This window comes from Hyaena hyaena, unplaced genomic scaffold, assembly GCF_003009895.1.
Source record: "Hyaena hyaena isolate Hyena2069 unplaced genomic scaffold, ASM300989v1 scaffold_2129, whole genome shotgun sequence".
Lineage (NCBI taxonomy): Eukaryota > Metazoa > Chordata > Mammalia > Carnivora > Hyaenidae > Hyaena > Hyaena hyaena.
The window spans coordinates 42306-63949 of record NW_024082748.1 but is presented as its reverse complement, the minus strand read 5'-3'; the positions used below and the strand labels follow the sequence as shown (position 1 = coordinate 63949).

The 21644-nt window shown below is 37.6% G+C and overlaps 1 protein-coding gene across 1 annotated transcript in view; it reads right to left on the bottom strand.

Moving 5' to 3' along the window:
* Positions 1–21644, bottom strand: part of LOC120227243 (complement factor H-like) — a gene marked incomplete at its 3' end in the record, with an annotated part of 70598 nt that overhangs the window by 22570 nt on the left and 26384 nt on the right. Inside the window, exons 6-8 of the mRNA XM_039225387.1 lie at positions 11513–11589; positions 9811–10002; positions 6536–6706 (exon numbers count right to left, since the gene is read on the bottom strand). Of these exons, the coding sequence (XP_039081318.1) occupies positions 6536–6706; positions 9811–10002; positions 11513–11589 (440 nt within the window). The remainder of the gene's footprint in view (positions 1–6535; positions 6707–9810; positions 10003–11512; positions 11590–21644) is intronic.

The window sequence follows — 21644 nt, the reverse complement described above, 5'->3', positions numbered from 1 at the left end:
TCTATAGGATTTATTCTAAATCCTATTCCATTTACCAAAGTAAGTGATTCATGGTCTCATCATTTTACTCAAAAGCCATCTAACACAATAGCTCTGTCATCAACAAATAAATTCTTGCATTCACACATAAAAAATATCAGACTACCAGCTGTGGGTTCCCTAGATTTCTTACTAACATGTCCTTAACTTTGACTACATCTGTTTGAAATTAGCCTTTCCCATACTCTTTGATGATGAGGGGCTTTTTTCATTTTCAAGTTAGCTTTTCAAAACTTTAATTCTTCCGAAGACCACGAACCATTGTATATTTCCTCCCTCTCTCATTTTGTCTACTATTCTCTCTTAAATGGATATGCAAGCTTCTCCAATTTTAAATTCCTTCTCTCATCCCTTTCTCCACGGTTGTTAATATACTATAATTCTCTCCACAATCAAGATCCTTCAAATATCATCTTATAAATAATATCTTCAGTTTTCAACCTCCCACTTATTCTTCAACCTACAGCTATCTGGCTTCTGACATCTTCAACATGCTGGTGGTATTAAGACAAAAGTCACCAATGTCCTCCAAATTCTAAATCCAAAATCTCTGTGAATTGCACATATCACACTGACTGGTATTATATACTATGGGCTCCTTAACTATTTATTGAACTGAATAGATAAAAACCTTCTGTAATATTTGACACCGTTGATCACTGACTTATTGACATTTTCCAATGCCCTACATTCTTATGTTTTCCTCCTTCTTATTTTTGTCTGAAAATAAAATAATAAAATTTTGTCCTATTTTATTTTATTTATTTTATTTATAGCTGCCCTCCTTCCTCTACTCTAATTTTAGGGCCTGTCTACTTTTCAGACCTCATCTCCTACCACTGTCTTACTTACTCTCTAAACTACCAACACAATAGCCTTCTGTCTGGTCTTCACACATGCTGGACTTATTCGTATCATTTGCACTTTTTATTCCTTATTTCTTGAATGATGCTCCTCTAGATCTTCCTGGTGACTCTTATCACCACCTCAGAAATATCTTCCCTGAAGACCCAACAAGTATTGTAAGAATGAATATCTATGCTCAACAGTTCATTCTACATGAGTATTTGACCTTGATTTTGTTGTTTTCTTTTTCACATTCATTCTGTGAATCAAGGCACCACCATGATAAAAAGCTACCAACATTATGCTAATAACTCTTCAGTGTGATCCAAATCCACATATCCAACTGAAGCTTCACACTAGACAGGTCCATGTGAATAACTCAAAGGCATATCCAACTAACTATATGCCAACCAAACCTTTTCTCAATATATGCTTTTCCTCCTGTGTTCAACACTTTAAGTTGTGACACAAAATCTCATGATATGAGCCTGGAAATTTACCTCACCCTCCCTCCTCCCTGTCACTTCAATATTCATTCACACAGCACATTCTATAATCATATAATTATTGGTTATACATCTCTTCCTCTTCACACCATGCTTACACTGTGTACATCCAACTCCTAGAGGTTTTGTCATAATCTTTTAATTGGTCTTAAATTTGTACTTCATTCCTCCAGAATAAGCTTTAATAAGGCTCTAAGTATAAATATGATGATATACTTTTATTAGCAATGATCAGAAAGAATACAATATATGACCACCTAATCACAAATCTTAAGTATGTCTACATTGCTTGATTTTAATTGACACTACCCACAGATGAGCCTTAAATGTGTTCATTTACTTTTATTTTTTCTCCTCACTTTATTCTGCTCTATCATATTTCCATAGGCCTATTGCAGCACAGTTTATTATATCTTAACTTTTACTTCATAGTGTGGCTTAACTTTATTTTATTTTTTATTTTTATTTTTTAAAAATTTTTAATGTTTTATTTATTGTTGAGAGCAAGAGAGACAGAGCATGAGCAGGGGAGGGGCAGAGAGAGAGGGAGACACAGAATCTGAAACAGGCTTCAGGCTCCGAGCTAACAGCACAGAGCTCTATGTGGGGCTCGAACTCACGAACTGTGAGATCATGACCTGAGCCAAATTCGGACACTTAACCGACTGAGCCACCCAGGTACACCTTAACTTAATTTTAAAGTCAAAAGCTACACTATACAAAAACAAGAGTTTTACTAAGAGACCAACCAAAACATATTTGGAGAATCTGTTAAGTAATTTTAAATAAATCTGTAATAATAATTTTGTTAAAATAATTAAAATAGAAGAACTTCTGGTGATTACTTTTGAGCACTGGACATAAATTCACTGATAAATTGTAATTCCCTACTTTCATAATTCCCATTAAAATATATGATGCTATTAAAACATTGCTAGGGCATGTGCTTCTATCCAAAACAGTACTGGAGAATGTCTGGATGTGTGGGGGTCACATTTTTTTCTACTGTTAGATACCACCAGTAAGCATCTGAAATAAGAAAAAAAAAATTATGATAGCACTCTATGTTGTTCATCATTGGAAAATCTGACTTGTACAAAGAACAGATAGATTTGGATCAAAAGTGGCTTTTATTTAGCAGGTCTTGGTACTTTAACTATTCTTATACATGACTTGTTGTCAGAGACTGTTTCTTATTAGATGCACCTTTATTTGAAGGTGATGTGCAAAGTTTTGACAAATCACCTTCAAATAAAACCCCTTAGGGGTGCCTGGGTGGTTCAGTGGGTTAAGTGTCCAACACTTTATTTCAGCTCAGGTCATGATCTCATGGTTCATGAGACTGAGCCCCACATTCGGCTCCATGCTGACAGTGTGAAGACTCCTTGGGATTCTCTCTTTCCTTTCTCTCTTCCCCTAACTCCAGTCATGCTCTCTCTCAAAATGAGTTACATTAAAAAAAAAACCCCAAACACTTGACACATACAAATCATAATCCAAATGAAAGAAAGTTTAAGTATTTTATCCTAGGTTATTTTAATTTTATTATTTGGTTCCAAGTTTATGATAGATTTGGAGAAAGCAAGAACTATAGATTTGGAATTCATCATTACCAGCAGGTAGATCCTTCTATTGTCCTAGGAAAATAAGGAGAAGCATCTGTGATATATTAGCTGAGGTACAGTGGAGAGTTCCTTTTACTTTTAAACTTATTTTTAAATGTTCATTTATTCATTTTGAGAGAGATTGCACACATAGGGAGGGGCACAGAGACAGAGGGAGACAGCAGGCTCCATGCTGTCAGTGCAGAGTCTGATGCAGGGCTCAAACTCTAGAACCAAACTGTGAGATCACAACCGGAGCCAAAATCAAGAATGGTATTCTTAACTGACTGAACCAACCAGGTGCCCCTGGATTTCCTTTTAATAAAAGGCATCTGCATATCCAGTTAATGTAAAACACATTTCAATAAAATTAAGCACTGTTATAAAAGAGAGTACATGTGTATCTAATTTGGGGTGAACCTCTATTTATGTTGATCTTTAGTAAACTGTTTTTGAAAGAGAGTATCCAGTCTTAGTGCACCTCAATCCTGGAATCTCTCTCCCCAAAGAAAGGATCCCAAGACATATAGTCATGGATTTTGAGTTATACTTGTGACTAAGAAAATGAAAAAAAATTCTAAAATGTTTTATAAACGTGGGATCTTTAGTGTGTGTGTGTGTGTGTGTGTGTGAGAGAGAGAGAGTATGTATGTGGTATATATGAGTCAAGTTTCAAGAGAAGTAAGCCTAGGAATTGTAGCAACACATACAGGAAAAACAGATTTCCCACTATTAAAACAAATATGTGCTAAGCAAGAGTTTTAAGCAGGTAGCTACAAGACCAAGAAAAAGAATTCACTAGACAACTGCTATGTAGCAGTCACGCTTTCCTGAGTCCTATGTCAAAGTAAAATTGAATTCAGATTCTGATGTCTTATTTTGAAGTAAATTTCATTGAAACCTGGAATGATGATTTATTCTAATGTTCACTGAAACCTGCAGTGATTTATTCTCATGTTTTACAGGACAAAGGGCCTGATTTAAATAAACGGTTTATAAGTTATATTTTGATAACTGGACGGATAATTTAACTACCTAAATATTTAAGTAGGGCTCTGTAAGTAACACATATGGCAAAAGTTAATGCCAGAGGACTTGTGCACCCACTTTCTTTGCATAGGAGCCACCAATGCCATGAAGACAAACAGCTGGACTCCACACACCATCAGCTGATCACAGGTCTAACGTGGTGATCGCTGTCTTGTGCTCATTAACCTCTTTCTAAAATATTTTCTTAACAAGCCTGAAAGTGGAGGTAACTCAGTTGTAGGAGGATATATTTTCCAAGGAGCTACTTGTGGCCTCAACCCCAAATGTTTTTGTGGGAGGTGGGGCACCTGGCTGGCTCAGTCAGTAGAGCATGTGACTCCTGACCTCAGATTTAGAAGTTCAATCCCTCAGTTGGGTATAGAGATTCCTTTAAAGAAAAAGGTCAAGAATTTTTAATTTTTTTTCATGTTTGTTTATTTTTAAGAGAGAGAGAGAGAGAGAGATGGAGACAGAGCATGAGTGGGGGAGGGGCAGAGAGAGACAGGGAGACACAGAATGTGAAGAAGGCTCCAGGCTCTGAGCTGTAAGCAGAGCTAGACGCCAGGCTTGAACTCATGAACCACAAGGTCATGACCTGAAGTCAGGTATTTAACCGACTGAGCCATCCAGGTGCTCCCAACCAAAAAAAATTTTTAAAAAAGAACAAAATCACTCAAAATCTAACTCTAGGTTTTGTAAGAGAGGATCATTAAAGAAGGTTCATACATGTAATTATGAATATGATTAAAAGTTCAGAGAGCTCTTAAGAATTCAATTCTTCTCACCATCTTCCTACCCACCCTGGGCTACAGTATTGTATCTATGTTATCCTTTTTTTTTTTTTTTTCTAATCTTAAAGGGAAGTTTTTACTTTTATTTTTTTTACAAATAATTTATTGTCAAGTTGGTTTCCATATAACACCCAGTGCTCAAACCCACAAGTGCCCTCCTCCCTGCCCATCCCCCCCCCACACTCATCAATCCTCAGTTTGTTCTAAGCATTCAAGAGTCTCTCATGGTTTGCCTCTCTCCCTCTCCCCCACTATGCCCCCTTCCTTTCCCCCATAGTCCTCCGTTAAGTTCCTCCTAATCCTCCTATACGTGCAAACATATGGTAGCTGTCCTTCTCTGCCTGACTTATTTTGCTCAGCATTAACACCCTCAAGGTCCATCCACGTTGCTACACATGGCCAGATTTTATTCTTTCTCATTGCCATGTAGTATTCCATCGTATAGATAAACCATCTATGAGAAGACCTCAGCTAACATCATCCTCAACAGGGAAAAACTGAGAGCTTTCCCCCTGAGACCAGGAACATGACAGGGTTGTCCACTCTCACCACTGCTGTTTAACACAGTGCTGGAAGTCTAGCATCAGCCATCAGACAACACAAGGAAATAAAAGGTATCAGAATTGGCAAAGAAGAAGTCAAACTTTCCCTTTTTGCAGATGACATGAATCTCTACATAGAAAACCCGACAGACTCCACCAGAAGCCTACTAGAACTGATCCAAGAATTCAGCAAAGTTGTAGGGTACAAAATCAATGTACAGAAATTGGTTGCATTTTTATACACCAATAATGAAGCAACAGAAAGAGAAGTCAAGAAACTGATCCCAGTCACAATTGCACAGATACTTAGGTATAAGTCACCCTTTTAAAAGGCCGCTTAACCTCTGATTTCACGCATGATGGCACTTGTAACTTGTTTCACTCACTGCTGCAGCCCTCATCAGAAGTTAACTCATTCTTTTCCATAAATGTTTGTAAACATCTCAACACAGCTGTTACCATGATATAGTTGTATCTTCTTGCTATTCTTCTAATAATATGATTTCTTAACTCTACATTTTTGCATCTGGGCCATGATAGTTTGAAACCATCTCTTTTAAAATGAGGTAGGCCAAGTAGAACACAATATTACAGACATAACTTTTCATGGGCACGAAGCACAGTTGAGATGGATTCTAGATCTGCACAACACCCCTTCAATAGGAAGCCTGAAAGAGTTTGGTGGGTTTTGTTTTTGTTTTTTCCGCATCATTATCACTGCTGATTTGTATTACGCCTGTGGTTAATGAAATCTCCAGTTACTTCCACTTAATTCCATTGTTAACTGAGGGTTTCCTCATATGATATTCATCTCATTTATGTCGCAAAGCTAAATGCTAGGCTTTAGAAGAGCTATCCGTTTGAGAAGTACTCATGCCTGAGAAGCCTGTTATTGCCCTGGCTCTGCTCTAGACTTGCTTTTTGACCACAGACCAACTACTAATGAGCTATTGAACTCCTCTGTTCCTTTTATGTCTATCTTCATTGTGAGAGAATTATACTAAAATTAATTTTGCACACATAAAGCATTAAGTATCTTGTCTTTACAATAGTTGGTCCCTGTAAACATTAATACTTCATTGTGAGAAAAAATAAACTGCTTAACTGTGAGGAATATATAAATGAAAAGAATTGATAAAACATACAACAAAATATATAGAAAAGAAAGATAACATTACCTTTACATGAAGGACTTGGAGTCCATCCCAGTGCAGTGCATATAGCATCTCCTTTATTACTGTATTCATAACCCTTTTGACATGTATATTGAAATCGTTCATTTTCCTTGTAAGTTTTCTTCGGAGATGCAGCACTTCCATTTGGAATTTCTGGCTTTTGGCATGAAATTTCTAAATATAAGGGATCAAATTCCAAAATGTCTGTTATATATTAAAGGGCCATGTCTACGACATAGTTATACTAAAGATACAAGTTTTGTTTCTTTTAGGTACATCAGGCAAGCAAATAAAAGTTCTATTTCGATTTGAACGCTTGAATAATTTATCTGTTGTCCTTAATTTTGATTTTTGAAAGAAGGTAAAATTCTGATTAAACTTATGTTGCTAGGGGTGCCTGGGTGGCTCAGTTGCTTCAGTAACTGGCTCTTGATTTTGGCTCAGGTTATGATCTCATGGTTCCTGGGATTGAACCCCATCTGTGGCTCCCCGCTGGCAGTGCAGACCTGCGTGGGATTCTTTCTCCCTCTTTCTCTGTCCCTCCCCTACTCATACTTTCTCTCCCTCTCTTTCTTTCAAAAATAGATAAGCAAATAAATGAAAATTATGTTGCCAATTTTATTTGGTTTCAAGACAAATTAGTCCTCTTCAAGTAAACAGTGGCCAGTAAATGTTCATCAAGTGTATATATAAAATTGAGTATAGATACATAGTCTTAGTGTGATCAATATTTTCATTGAATGACTTCCAAAATTACCTATTTTCTAGTTAATTGATAACAGAGTAAGAATTGCCAAAACACTTTATCAAGAAAGTTAACTTACTGTCATTATATCCCTGAAAAATAACTGACTTTCTGCTTTTGCGGCTTCACCATCCACCCAAATTTTCTCTCTCAAAAAAATAAATCTGTCCATCATTTTTGCCCCCTTCTTCTCTCAAACATTCTCCCCTGGGATTACAGCAACAATAACTAATTTCCCAGATCCCATTCTCCCACCTCTGTAATCTATTTTCCTGCTTGTAACTTAATGACCTTTTCTCTTATGCTATCATTGCCCCATTGAAGGATTTCACTGAAATTCTCCATCGATTCCCAATTCCATCTGAATAAAAGCCAAATTCTTCAGCATGATATGGAGCACCTTAGAACCTTGTACTGGCCTATCTTCAATCCATCACTGACTCTCTCCTTCTTGTGTCCTACACAAGGGCCTCTGAGGGCATGGAACAGGGGAGCTTCAGGCTCATGGAAGCCTCACTGCGTTTGTACCTCCTCTCCCTGCACTTCTCGTGACTGATAATGCTTTTCCCCTCCTCAACTTCATTGGAAAAAGTTTCATTTTTTCTTCAAAATGTATCTTATGCATTAGTCATTCCAGTAAGGTTTCATTAACCACAGAAATTTAGTTTTTTTCCAAAGCTTATTTATTTTGAGAGAGAGAGAGGAGATCCCAAGCAGGCTCAATGGTGGACCTGGAGCTGGATGCCAGGCTGGATCCCATGACTGGAAGGTCACAAATGCAGCCAATATCAAGAGTCTGATGCCCAACTGACTGAGCGACCCAGGTGCTCAGAAATGTAGTTTTAAGGAGGAAACCCCATCATCGAACCCCCAGAGTATTTTCTGTGCTGAAGATGACCATTACTAACTTGAAGAACTAGTTTTGTTAGAGAGTTATTAAGAAGAAAAATGCTGGGCACCTGGGTGGCTCAGTTGGTTAAATGTCTGACTTCGCCTTAGGTCATGATCCCACGGTTCATGGATTCAAGCCCCACATCAGGCTCTGTGCTGACAGTCTGCTCAGAGCCTGGAGCCTGCTTCAGATTCTGTGTCTCCCTCTTTCTCTGATCCTCCCCTACTCATGCTGTCTCTCACTCTCTCTCTCTCAGAAATAAATAAAACATTTAAAAAAAAAAAAAAGAAAAATGCTTTTCTCAGCAGTTCATTATAGGATAGACTAGACTAGGGCTGTCTGGGTGGCTCAGTCAGTTAAGCGTCCGACTTCAGGTCAGGTCATTATTTCCCGGTTCGTGGGTTTGAGCCCCACGTTGGGCTCTTTGCTGACAGCTAGCTCAGAGCCTGGAGACTCCTTCTGATTCTGTATCTCCCTCTCTCTCTGACTCTCCCTTGCTCATGCTGTCTCTCTCTCTCTCAAAAATAAGTAAAACATAAAAAAATTTTTAAAAAAATGATAGTCTAGACTAAGAAAATGTGAATTTTAGATATTGTTAAAAAAAATGAATATGGCAGAAACATCTGCCAAACAAGTATTGGTAAAAGGAAGTATGGCACTTTAAGTAAATTGACCAAAATGTTTCATTATAAAAGGCCAAATCATCAGACTGGTAATGATCCACTGGTTAGCAATATTATAACTAAAGGAATCTTGACTTACAGCTTACTATCGGGCTTAAAAAAAATTTTTTTTTTAATAGTTTATTTATGTTTTGAGAGAGAGAGAGAGAGAGTGACAGAGCATGAGCAGTGGAGGGGCAGAGAGAGAGAGAGATTGGGAGACAAAGAATCTGAAACAGGCTCCAGGCTTTGGGCGGGCAGCAAAGAACCCGATGTGGGGTTCGAACCCACAAACTGCAAGATAATGACCTGAGCCAAAGTTAGACACCCAATCGACTGAGCCACTCAGGCGCCCCTATAGGGCTTTTATAAAAGGCAAATTTTATTTTGCGAATTCAATTCAGTTCTGCAATATTTATCTAAACTCACAGTGCAAATGTAAAATAGGACCCCAATCTAGACGTGTTATTCAAGAACAGAATGTCATCATGATGTATCAGTGAAAATAAATAATGTTTTTTTACTTTTCAAAATAAAAGAAATTCTGTTCTGTAGGACAATATTAAAGCTTTCAGCAGAAATGGTTACTATTCTATTTGAGCATGGACGCCAATTACAATTTAATTATCATTAAGACCATGGAATTTGGTTTCAGATAACCTAGGTTTGAATCTTAACTCTGCTGTTATGCCATCATAACCTTGTCGTAAGATAGATTTAACTGTTTTGCCCCACAATTTCCTCAATTATAAAATAGAGGTGAAAGGAGTGCATAAATCACAGCCATTTTGAAGGTAAAATGGAATGACACATGTAATGAACTTAGATCAATTACTGACAAGTAGTAATTGACAAATAAATGTTATGCACTAGTGTTATTAGTATAATTAGTATTATGCTATGCACAATATTTAAAAGTGCATATTTTCATGAGAAAAACTACGATTGTCCAATCCCATGAATAGTAAGTGTATCTTACCCATACATTTTGGGATTTCTCCACTCCACGCACCATTTGTTGAGCAATGTATTTCTGCAGGCCCAACAAGCATGAAGCCTGAATCGCACGCAAACCGTACCACTTGTCCAAAAGTGTATTCCTGGTCTAGTTCCAATGCACTACTGGTAAATCTCCCGTTCTCTGGATGTGTCACTGGCAAACACTTAACAACTGAAAAGAAATAAATACAACTTTTTCTAATAGATTTTGACACTGTTATTATGAAACATATGTATGCATACACTTAAAGGTATAAAATCATCAGCAAGTTAAGACTGGAGAAAATTACTACATTTTTTTAAAGCAGCACTTCATAAGCCTGTTTATTGGCTACGAAGGCTTATATAAAAACAACAATAAGCTTATCTGATGATTTTCTATGAGAGTGGACAAAGAAAAAATATTTCTTTGAATATCAGTTTACTTTTCTGTAGTAACAAACACGTGTTTCTTAAATAATTAAAAAATACACAGCTTGGGATAATTACATAAAAATTTTCACTTAAGCCCCAGGATAATATAACATTGTATTCCTAAAAAGTACAAAAGTACTTTTTGATTCTATTTATTTCAATAGATAAATAGATAAATAGTCCTTAATTTTCCTTCTTCTCCACAACAGTGCTCAAAATAATTTGAATACTCCCTTTGGTATTACTTAATATTTCCTAGTATCTTTTAGGTTATGGCATTTAAACTTTATTTTATAGTAGAACCATCCAGGATGCTCATTAAGATGGAAATTCTATGGCTATCTCCCTGCCCTATTACCTGAGATATTGATTTAGTAGGTTTTTAGTAACATAAAATTTCAGCTTTAAAGAAGCACCTCAGGTGATTTCAGTGTAGATGTTCCTTAAAACATTTAGATCTTTCCTCTCATTTCCATAAATTCTCTTCTTTAGGTAACAGGACTTTTGAGTGATTACATTCCCATTTCCCTTCCTTTTCCTCCTCCTCCTTCCTCCTCCCTCCCCCTCCTCGTCCTCCTCCCTCCCTCTCCCTTTTCCTCCTCACCTCCCTCCTTCCCTCTCCCTCTCCCTCTCTACTTACTTTTCACCACAGAACTAGGAAAGATTATTCTGACTCATCTCTTTTATTTTCATGATGACTAGCGAGACTGGGATTACTAGCCCAAAATTTGGAAAGAGGATCTAAATTTTCTTATTCTGACTTGACTTTATGGATCAGTAAGAAAAGCAGAGCTCCTCCTTATTGCTTTCTTCTTTTCAGGAAGACTAAGACCACAGGAAAATCTCCATTGCCATGCAAGAGAGGAGATGTCTAAATCTTGTTCTCCATTTCAGCTGTTTTTGACAATCATCTCTGCATTCGGGTGAGTATTGGCTGAGTATGTTTTCATTAGTAAAGGTGAAATTCTGATACTTATGCTATTTCTCATGCTTAGAATTGAAAAGGAAAGGAAAATAGGTTTTACAGATTTCCTAATTTCTAATACTTTGAATATATTACATCAGATGAAACTATTCCTATTTGGTTAATGAAACACAAAATAGTGTAGTAGTAAAAAGCTTAGATATCCATTCTATACTATATTAGAAGCCATAAAAATACTTAGAATCAAAAATATGTAATTATAAACTTTAAGGATATTTTAATGTAAGATCTCTCAAAAATATTAGATATTTAAAATATATGAATAAACCAATTTTACATATACCTTCACATATAGGAATATCATTGGTCCATCCATCAGGTTCACACTCACGGAAATTGATCCTACCTAGCATCTGATACCTAAAAACCAAAAACAACAGAGTGATGACCTAATGTCCATTTATAAGCAATTTTAAGTTTGATACATTCTGAATGTCCAGAAACTCCATTTCAGAGAAAATTAACAGCATATACATTTCCTTCCTCCTTCTCTTCCTTCCTTCCTACTTCTTTCTCCTCTATCCTCTCTCCCTTCCCTCCTTCTTTTGCTTTCTTTTCTTTCTATTCTTTCTCTTTCTTATTCTTCAATTTCTTTCTTTCTTTTTTATTTAACTTGTTGGGTTTTTTTAAAAATCTATGTTAGATGAAGAATTTTTTTAAGTTTATTTATTTATTTTGAGAGAGAGAGAGCAGGAGTAAGGGATGGGCAGAGGGAGACAAAGAGAGAATCCCTAGCAGGCACTACATTGTCAAGACAGAGCCCAATGTGGGCCTCAATCTCATGAACTGTAAGATCATGACCTGAGCCAAAATCAAGAGTGGGACACTTAATCTAAGCCACCCAAGTGCTGCTTTCTATTGTTCTTAAACTTCTTTATTACTTAAGAAAGGCTCTTGGAGAGAGTTGACATGATAGAGAAGTAGGGAGTCCCAAAGTTCCCTTGTCTCTCAAACACAGCAGTATTTAGGCCAGAAGAGTTGGAATTGCAGGAATCCGGGCTACAGAGCAACAGAAACATCTCCAGGAGCCCATGGGGACAACTTGGTGGGTCATAAGTGCATGACTGAAAATGGGAGCAATAAAATGGATGGCTGTCGTAGGCACAGAGAGGAGGGATCTGCTTCTGTGGAGAAACAAAAGGAAGAGAAAGAGAGGCTGTGGAAGTATAGGATTGTATTTGGACAAGAGAAAAACCACAGACAGGGCAACGGAATAAACAGAGAAAAAAACAATTTCTAGCTCATTCCAGCATTGTAGAGCTTCCTCTGGACTGGGGCCTGCTGCTCCATACATATGCTTGGGGAGGAGGGGAGCTAGCCCTGGACTTGGTGGCATGCTGAGAGGTGCAGATGGAGAGAGCAGTCCCCTCCCTGAGGGCCGTGAGAAGAAGGCAGCTCCAAGGACCTAAGACCCTGCAGGCGCCCACTAGCCAGAGGCCCTATGTTGGCTGACAGGCTGGAGTGGCACTACCCCAGAACTGGGACTCCAGGGTAGGATCCTTAAGACATTAGGGATGTCTCGGGAGTGCCTGGGAGGCGCAGGAGACTGGAGCGAGACAAACTGGCCTGCTCGCACCTGCACAGCACTGTGAGGACAGCCTGAACAGAGTGGTTTGGGACACTTGGTCTGGAGAGGGGAGACTGGGGTGTCACCATTTTTCTCCCCATTACCAGCAAGGTGGGGATTCAGGGAACAATGGCCCACAGTGGAGGCGGATTTCAGGGAACAATGGCCCACAGTGGAGGCGGGAACTGCCTACAACAAACCACAGCCCTCTGTGCCTGGTAACTGTGTATCTAACAGAGCAAGATGGACACTGACCAAACCAAACAGCTCCTCCACCAGACCAGTGCAGCCACTGGCACCATCAGATATTGGTCCAGTGGTTTTGCATTTTCTGAACTGAATCTTGTTCAATTCCTATTTCATATATATATGTATATATTTTTTTCCCTTCCTCTCATTTCTTCCCTTCTCTTCTGGTTATTTTGCTTGTTGGTTTATTTAAGCAGATATTTTTAATCTATTCCTTTTCACAACTCCTCTGTATCTCCTTCCTCTTTATTTTCCTCTCCCTCTCTCTAGAGTAAGCCACGTGATTCTCTGATTCTCTACCTGGTCAATTTTTTTTTTTCCTTTCCCCTGACCCTGTCATTTCTTTCTTTATATGGGATAAGGCTTCTTTCACCACCACCCCGTATTTAAATTTTTTTCCAGGTTACTTCAATGAACATATCAAAGCACACCTGGTAGAAGGTCCAAACTACCACTATAAGGAAGGACATACAGCAACCACAAGAGAAAGTATGCAACACACTCCAAAAATACCTCCTGAAAGGCCAGGCCCTAGACAGTGTATGGCCCCTTAAAAAAATTTTTTTTAATGTTCTTTATTTCTGTGAGAGAGAGAGAGAGAGAGAGAAAGAGAAAGAGAGAGAAAGCTAGCTGTCAGCACAGAGTCTGGTATGGGGCTTGAACCCACGAACCATGAGATCATGACCTGAGCCAAAGTTGGCCGCTTGACCAACTGAGCCACCCAGGTGCCCCTCCCTTTTTAATATAGTAGTGCTCACGGTACAGGACACATAACAAGCTACTGAAACACATAAGGGACAGAAAACTAGCCAAAATGATGAAATGGAAGAATTCTCCTCAAAAGAAATTCCAGAAAGAAGTGACAGCTAGAGAATCAGATATATAAACAATATATCTGATCAAGAATTTAGAATACCAGTCATAAGATTAATAGCGGGGCCTGAAAAAAAGCATATAAGACATCAGAGAATCTACTCCTGCAGAGATCAAAGAACTAAGATACAGTCATGATGAATTAAGAAATGCTATAAATGAGGTGCAAAATAATCTAGATGCAGTAATAGCAAGGATGGAGGAAGCAGAGGGGAGGATAAGTGAAATAGAAGATAAAATTATGGAAAATGATGAAACGGGGAATAATAGAGGTAAGAATATACTAGACCATGAGGGGAGAATTAGAGACCTAAGTGATTCAATGAAATGAAATAATACTGGTATCACAGGAGTTCCAGAGAAAGAAGAGAGAGAGAAAAGGGAAGAAAGTTTATTTGAACAAATTATAGCTGAGAACTTCCCTAATCTGGGGAAGAAAACAGGCACCCAAGTCCAAGAAGCACAGAGAACTCCTTTCAAAATTAACAAAAACAGGTCAACACCACAATGTATCATAGTGAAACTGGCAAAATACAAAGATAAAGAGAGAATTCTGAACACTGCTAGGGACAAGTGGGCCTTAACCTACAAGGGTAGATACATAAGGGCAGTAGCAGACATGAAACTTGGCAGGTCAGGTGGGAATCATTGCAGGAAATAGTCAATGTGCTGACTAGGAAAAATATGCAACCAAGAATTTTTTATCCATCAGGCTGTGATTCAGAATAGAAGGAAAGATAAACCCTTTTCCAGACAAATAAAAACTGAAGGAGTTCATGACCACTAAACTAGCCCTGCAAGAGATCCTAAGGGGGACTCTGTGAGTGGAAAGCAGCAAAGACTACAAAGGACCAGAGATATCACCCCAAGCATGAGTAACACAGATAACACAATGACACTAAATCCGTATCTTTCAATAATCACTCTGAATGTAAATAGATCAAATGCCCCACTCAAAAGATACAAGGTATCAGAATGGATCAAAAAACAAGCTCCATCTATATGCTGCCTATACAGGACTCATTTTAGACCTGAGGACAGCTACAGATTGAAAGTGAGGAGATGGAGAACCATCTATCATGCTACTGGAAGTCAAAAGAAAGCTGCCGTAGCCATACTTATATCACACAAACTAGATTTTAAACTAATGCTGTAACAAGAGATGAAGAAGGGCATTACATCATAATTAAGGGGTCTATCCATCAAGAAGAACTAACAAATGTAAATGTTTCTGCTCCCATCTTGAGAGCACCCAAATATAGATATCAATTAGTCACAAACATAAGTAATCTTACTGATAAGAAAACAGTAATTGCAGGGGACTTTAATACTCCACTTACAGCAATGGGAAGATCATATAGGTAGAAAATCAATAAAGAAACAATGGCCTTGAACGATACACTGGACCAGATGGGGTTGATAGATATATTCAGAGATTTTCATCGAAAAGCAGCTGAATACACATTCCTCTTGAGTACACGTGGAACATTCTCCAGAGAGATCACATACTGGGTCACAAAACAGCCCTCAATAAATATAAAAGAACTGAGATCATACCATGCATATTTTCAGATAACAATGCTATAAAACTTGAAATCAACCACAAGAAAAATGTAGAAAGCCTCTAAATGCATGGAGGTGCATGCATCCTACTAAAGAATGAAAGGGTCAACCAGGCAATTAAAGAAGAAATTAAAAAATATATGGAAGCAAATAAAAATGAAAACACAATAGTTCAAACCCTTTGGGATGCAGCAAAGGCAGTCATAAGAAGAAATCCAGGCCTATCTCAAGAAACAAGAAAAATCCCAAATAGAAAACCTAACCGCACACTTAAAGGAACTAGAAGTAGAAGAGCATAGGGACCCAAATCCAGCAGAAGAGATATAATAAAGATTAGAGCAGAAATAAACAATATAATAATCCAAAACAACAGAACAGATTAATGAATCAAAGAGCTGGTTTTTTGAAAGAATAAACAAAATTGATAACCCCCTAGCCAACTTCTCAAAAAGGAAAGAGAGAGGATCTAAATAGATAAAACCATGAATGACAGAGGAGAGATCACAACCAATACCACAGAAATACAAACAATTATCAGAGAATACTATGAAAAATTATATGCCAACAAACTGCACAACCTGGAAGAAATGGACAAATTCCAAGACACTCACACAGAACCAAAACTCAAATGGGAAGACATAGAAAATTTGAAAAGACCCATAACCAGCAAAGAAATTATAACAGTTATCAAAAATCTCCCAACAAATAAGAGTCCTGGGTCAGACAGCCTCCCAGGGGAATTCTATCAGACATCTGAAGCAAAGTTAATACCTATCCTTCTCAAGCTGTTCAAAAAATAGAAACAGAAGGACACCTTCCAGACTCATTCTCTGAAGTCAGCATTATCTTGATTCCCAAACAAGACAGAGACTTCCCTAAAAGGAGAATTACAGGCCAATATCCCTGATGAACATGGATACAAAAATTCTCAACAAGATACTAGCAAACCAAATTCAACAGTATATTAAGAGAATTATCCACCATAATCAGTGGGATTCATTCGTGGGTTACAGGGCTGGTTCAATATTCACAAATCAATTGATGTGATTCATTACACTAACAGAAGAAAGGATAAGAACCATATGATCCTGTCAATAGATGCAGAAAAAGCATAGGACAAAAAACAGCATCTTTCTTAATAAAAACCCTCAAGAAAGGTGAGATAGAAGAAACATAGCTTAATGTCTTAAAAGCCATACATGAAATATCCACAGCTAATACTATCCCCAATGGGGAAAAACTCAGAGCTTTCCCCCTGAGATCAGGAACACGACAGGGATGTCCACTGTCATCACTATTGTTTAACATAGTGTTGGAAGTCCTAGCCTCAACAATCAGACAACAAAATGAAATAAAAAGCACCCAAGTTGGCAAAGAAGAAGTCTACTTTTCATTTTTCATAGATGATATGATACTCTATATGGAAACCCAAAAGACTCCACTAAAAAGCTGCTAGAACTGATATATGAATTCAGCAAAGTTGCAGGATACAAAATCAATGTACAGAAATGGGTTGCATTTCTATACACCAATAATAAAGCAACAGAAAGAAATCAAGAAATCAATACCATTTACATTTGCACCATGAACCATGAAATACCTAGGAATAAACCTAACCAAAGATGTAAAAGATCTGTATGCTGAAAACTACAGATAACTTATGAAGGAAATTGAAGACACAAAGAAATGGAAAAATATTCCATGGTCATAGACTGGAAGAACAAATATTATTAAAATGTCAATACTACCCAAAACAATCTACACATTCAGTGCAATCCCAATCAAAATTGCACTGGCATTCTTCTCAGAGCTAGAAGAAACCATCCTAAAATTTGTGTGGAACCACAGAGACCCCAAATAGCCAAAGTAATGTTGAAAATGAAAATCAAAGCAGGAGACATCACAATTCCAGACTTTAGCCTCAACTACAAAGTTGTAATCATCAAGACAGTATGGTATAGGCACAAAAACACACATAGACCAATGGAATAAAATAGAGAACCAAAACTGGACCTACAAACATATGGCCAACTAATCTTTGGCAAAGCAGGAAAGGGTAGCCAATGAAAAAAGACAGTCTCTAGCAAATGGTGCTGGGAGAAGTGAACAGCAACATGCAGAAGAATTTTCATTCTTACACCATACACAAAAAAAACTCAAAATGGATTAGAGACCTAAATGTGAGACAGAAAACCATCAAAACCCTGGAGGTGAATACAGGCAACAACCTCTTTGACCTCAGACACAGCAACTTCTTACTCGACACATCTCCAAAGGTAAGGTAAATAAAAGCAAAAATTAACTAGTAGGACCTCATCAAGATAAAAAGCTTCTGTACTGCAAAGGAAATCAATAAAACCAATGGGCAACCGACAGAATGAGGGAAGATATTTTCAAATGACATATTGGATAAAGGGTTAGTATCCAAAATCTATAAAGAACTTACAAACTCAACACCCAAAAAACAAATAATTCTGTGAAGAAATGGGCAGAAGACATGAATAGACACTTTTCCGAAGAAGACATCCAGATGACCAACTAACACATGAAAAGATGCTCAACATCACTCATCATCAGGGAAATACAAATCAAAACCACATTGAGATACCACTTCACAGAAGTCAGAGTGGCTAAAATTAACAACTCAAGAAACAACAGATATTGGTGAGGATGTGGAGAAATGGGAACCCTCTTGCACTGTTGGTTGGAATGCAAGCTGGTGTAGCCACTCTGGAAAATAGCATGGAGTTTCCTCAAAAAATTAAAAATAGAATTATCCTAGGACCCAGCAATAGAACTACTCAAAATTTATCCAAATGATACAGGAGTGCTGAATCAAAGGGGCACATGTACCCTAATGTTTATAGCAGTGCTTTCAACAATAGCCAAATTATGGAAAAAGCCCAAGTTTATCCATTATCAACTGATGAATGGATAAAGAAGATGTGGTTTATATATACAATGGAATACTATTTGGCAGTAAGAAGGAATGAACTCCTGCCATTTACATCAGTGGATTGAACTGGAGGGCATTATGCTAAGTGAAAGAAGTTAGTCAGTGAAAGACAGATCTATCTTTTCACTCATATGTGGAAATTGAGAAACTTAACAGAAGACCATGGGGGAAGGGAAGGGAAAAAAATAGTTTCAAACAGAAAGGGAGGCAAACCAAAGAAACTCTTAAATATAGAGAATGAACTTAGCATTGATGGGGGGTGCAGGGGAGAGGAGAACACAGGTGATGGGCACTGAGGGGCAATGGCCACTGAGAGATGATTGGCACTGAGAGGTGAAAATGGCTGATGGGCACTTGATGGGATGAGCATTGGGTGTTATATAGAAGTGATAAATCATGGGAATCTACCCCCGGAGCCAAGAGTATACTGTATTCACTCTATGTTATCTAATTTGACAATAAATTACGTTTTTTAAAAAAAAAAAAAAAAAAGGCCCTCAAGTCCTCAGGCACACGGACTAAGAATCATCATTACCTTTGTTTCATGACAGAAACTCATTACGATTTTGTGCCCAATATCCTCTTATTTTATCATTGAGTCAGTCAATTACTTACACTTAACAATGTTATAAATTCCTTGAACTATCACCAAAACAAAACCCGAAAACAGGAGAGCATGAGCTCATGAACCAAGAGCCAACAATATGTTCCACTTCTTTCACTCTTGTTCCATACTCCTACCCTCCACAATTATGACATTTTTGGAATATTTGAGGCTCAAGAATAGTACTAGCCAAAATTTCTTAGCATATGGTTTATTTTGAACACTTGTTTTCATTTTCCCATTTCCATCCTAGGCATTTTTTTACAGAGTGTGGTCATCAAGTCAGGTTTCCTTCTAAAACCCATTGAATGTCAAATTTATCTACCTATGGTAACACATCAAACCTATCCTTAAAATCTAAAATGCTCTAGTTGGATGAAAGTTCCTTTGGGCAGATGTAAAATGTACAATCATTACCAGACTCTCTAGAGAAAGCAAAGTATCCTTCTTAGTATTACAGTAGACAGAGAGAAGCAGAAAGGTTTTTCTCAAAAACTGAATAACAGGCAACATTTTGACAACCACAAGAGAGATAATTTTGAGAATGGGCCTTTCATTAACATCTAAATAATTCTACATTAAAAAAAAGTTTCCTTCATCTGCAAATAAGGATTACTTCACCCATTACACAAGTAAAAAATCACAAACTTTCTCCCTCAAAAATTACTTTGTCTTTCTTTGAATGTTATTGTTTCTTCCTAATTCTCTCAAGGAAGAAAACTTTTTAAATGAGAGTCACAGAACTTGAAGTCAAACATTTATCTATGTCTCTGTCATATAAAGAAACAAAATAATTGGCTATTAAAATTCCTTTTTTGTCTCCACTAACCCTGTTCCAACATAGAAAGTACATTTCCTGATTAACATTTTCCTTCTACACTAGAAACTCACCCATTCCCCCAAAGTGGTTTTAGGAATTCTGCAAAATTCTACACAAAACTGCTTATGGCCCATATACATAGGGAAAGTGGGATGAAAAAAAGATTGTCCAAATGTTGGTACTTGGGGAAAAGTAACAGCTCATTATCTGCAACCCCAGCTGGGCAACAGCTAAACATTTTGCTGAGCTCTTCCTTAAAACCACCTACCCGAGGATACTGAAACTGGATATCCATCAAATATCCTGATACGTGGCTAGTATTCAGCTAAATAGATATTTAGCAGAGAAAAGGTGGATGAAGACAAGGGATCAAAAAGGGTCGGCTGACTAGTAGAAACCATGGGTGTAGTAAACCCATTCTACATTGATTCCACAACTAGGTCAAAAGATTTACATCCCCTCAGGTAGGTAAAACAATCTCTAAAAATTTTAAAATAGCATAAAATATTGATGTTTGCTGATCTTGGCTGGTCCAAGGACTATTATTTCACTGATGAATACCTAGTCCTTGCTGAAGGCCCAAACTGAGTGGCAGATAGTTACACTTTAGAGAATCCTTAATAGAGTTTGCCCAGAATTTATATGAAATGAAGGAAGCAAAGATGAATTAAGTGGAGCCAAGGTCAGAGGTTAAGTAGGTCGGTAATTTTTTCACCAAATTATAAATATTTTTTTTATTACTGAGATGTAGGGAATCTAGTGGAAGCAGTCCAGGAGTTTTGATCCCCTTTGCCAGGTCCAATATGGAAACTAAAGGGGCCAGATAAGCCTGTATTGAAAGAGCTTTTACAGAGGTGAACAGTGAGGTAATTGGAAAGTTTACGCCCAGATGGTCTTCATCTATTTGGCCGTGTATAAAAAGTCAGCAGCAATGATTTAAAGTTGGGCTAAAAATATCTTTGAAGAATCTCAAATTGTGGCCAAAGAGAGCCTAAAATCATAAGAACTAAGACTTATTGGGTGTCTACAATATCCCAAGAACTCTTTGAAGGGCTTCAGTGTGTGTCTTATTTATGTTCCACCAATTCTATGATGCACCTGCTGTGCTTCTACTTTCTTTTCTTTTTAGAAAGAGAGAGTGTGTGCAAGCTGAGGAGAGGGACAGAGGAAGAGAGAGAATCCCAAGCAGGCTCCACACTCAGTGCCGAGCCTGATATGGGGCTTAATTCCACGATCCTGGGATCATGACCTGGGCCGAAATGAAGAGTTAGATGCCCAAATGACTGAGTCACTCAGGCGTCCCATGTCTCTACTTTAAAATTCAGGAAATGGGAATGAAGAGATATTAGAATGATACATACAGTTATTAAGTGGTGGAGTTTTGGGATGCAGGCTTATTTCAAAGCCTAACCTTTATATTATATTGATCCTATTTATATTTATGTAGCATAAACTTGTAATGATACTGGTTTTGCCATGTATGAAACTTTCTTTAACACAATTTTTCAACCTGGATGGGCATAACAGGAATAAAGAACGCTGAAAAGGTATCACAGTGTTAAGATTAGCCATGAAAATCCAGTAGGTGGTTAGAGAACAGAGTCAATGATTATGAAGGTAGTAGCACTTTTGGTCCATATGATTAGAGTAATTTGCAGACCATGGAAACTTAAATAATGGCAGTTATTATTTTTTCAATGCAAAATATTTGTTTCTTCTAAACTTTCTAAGCTTTTATCAAAAAGATGCCATCTAATCTGATTTTGTTACCATTCTCACTGTC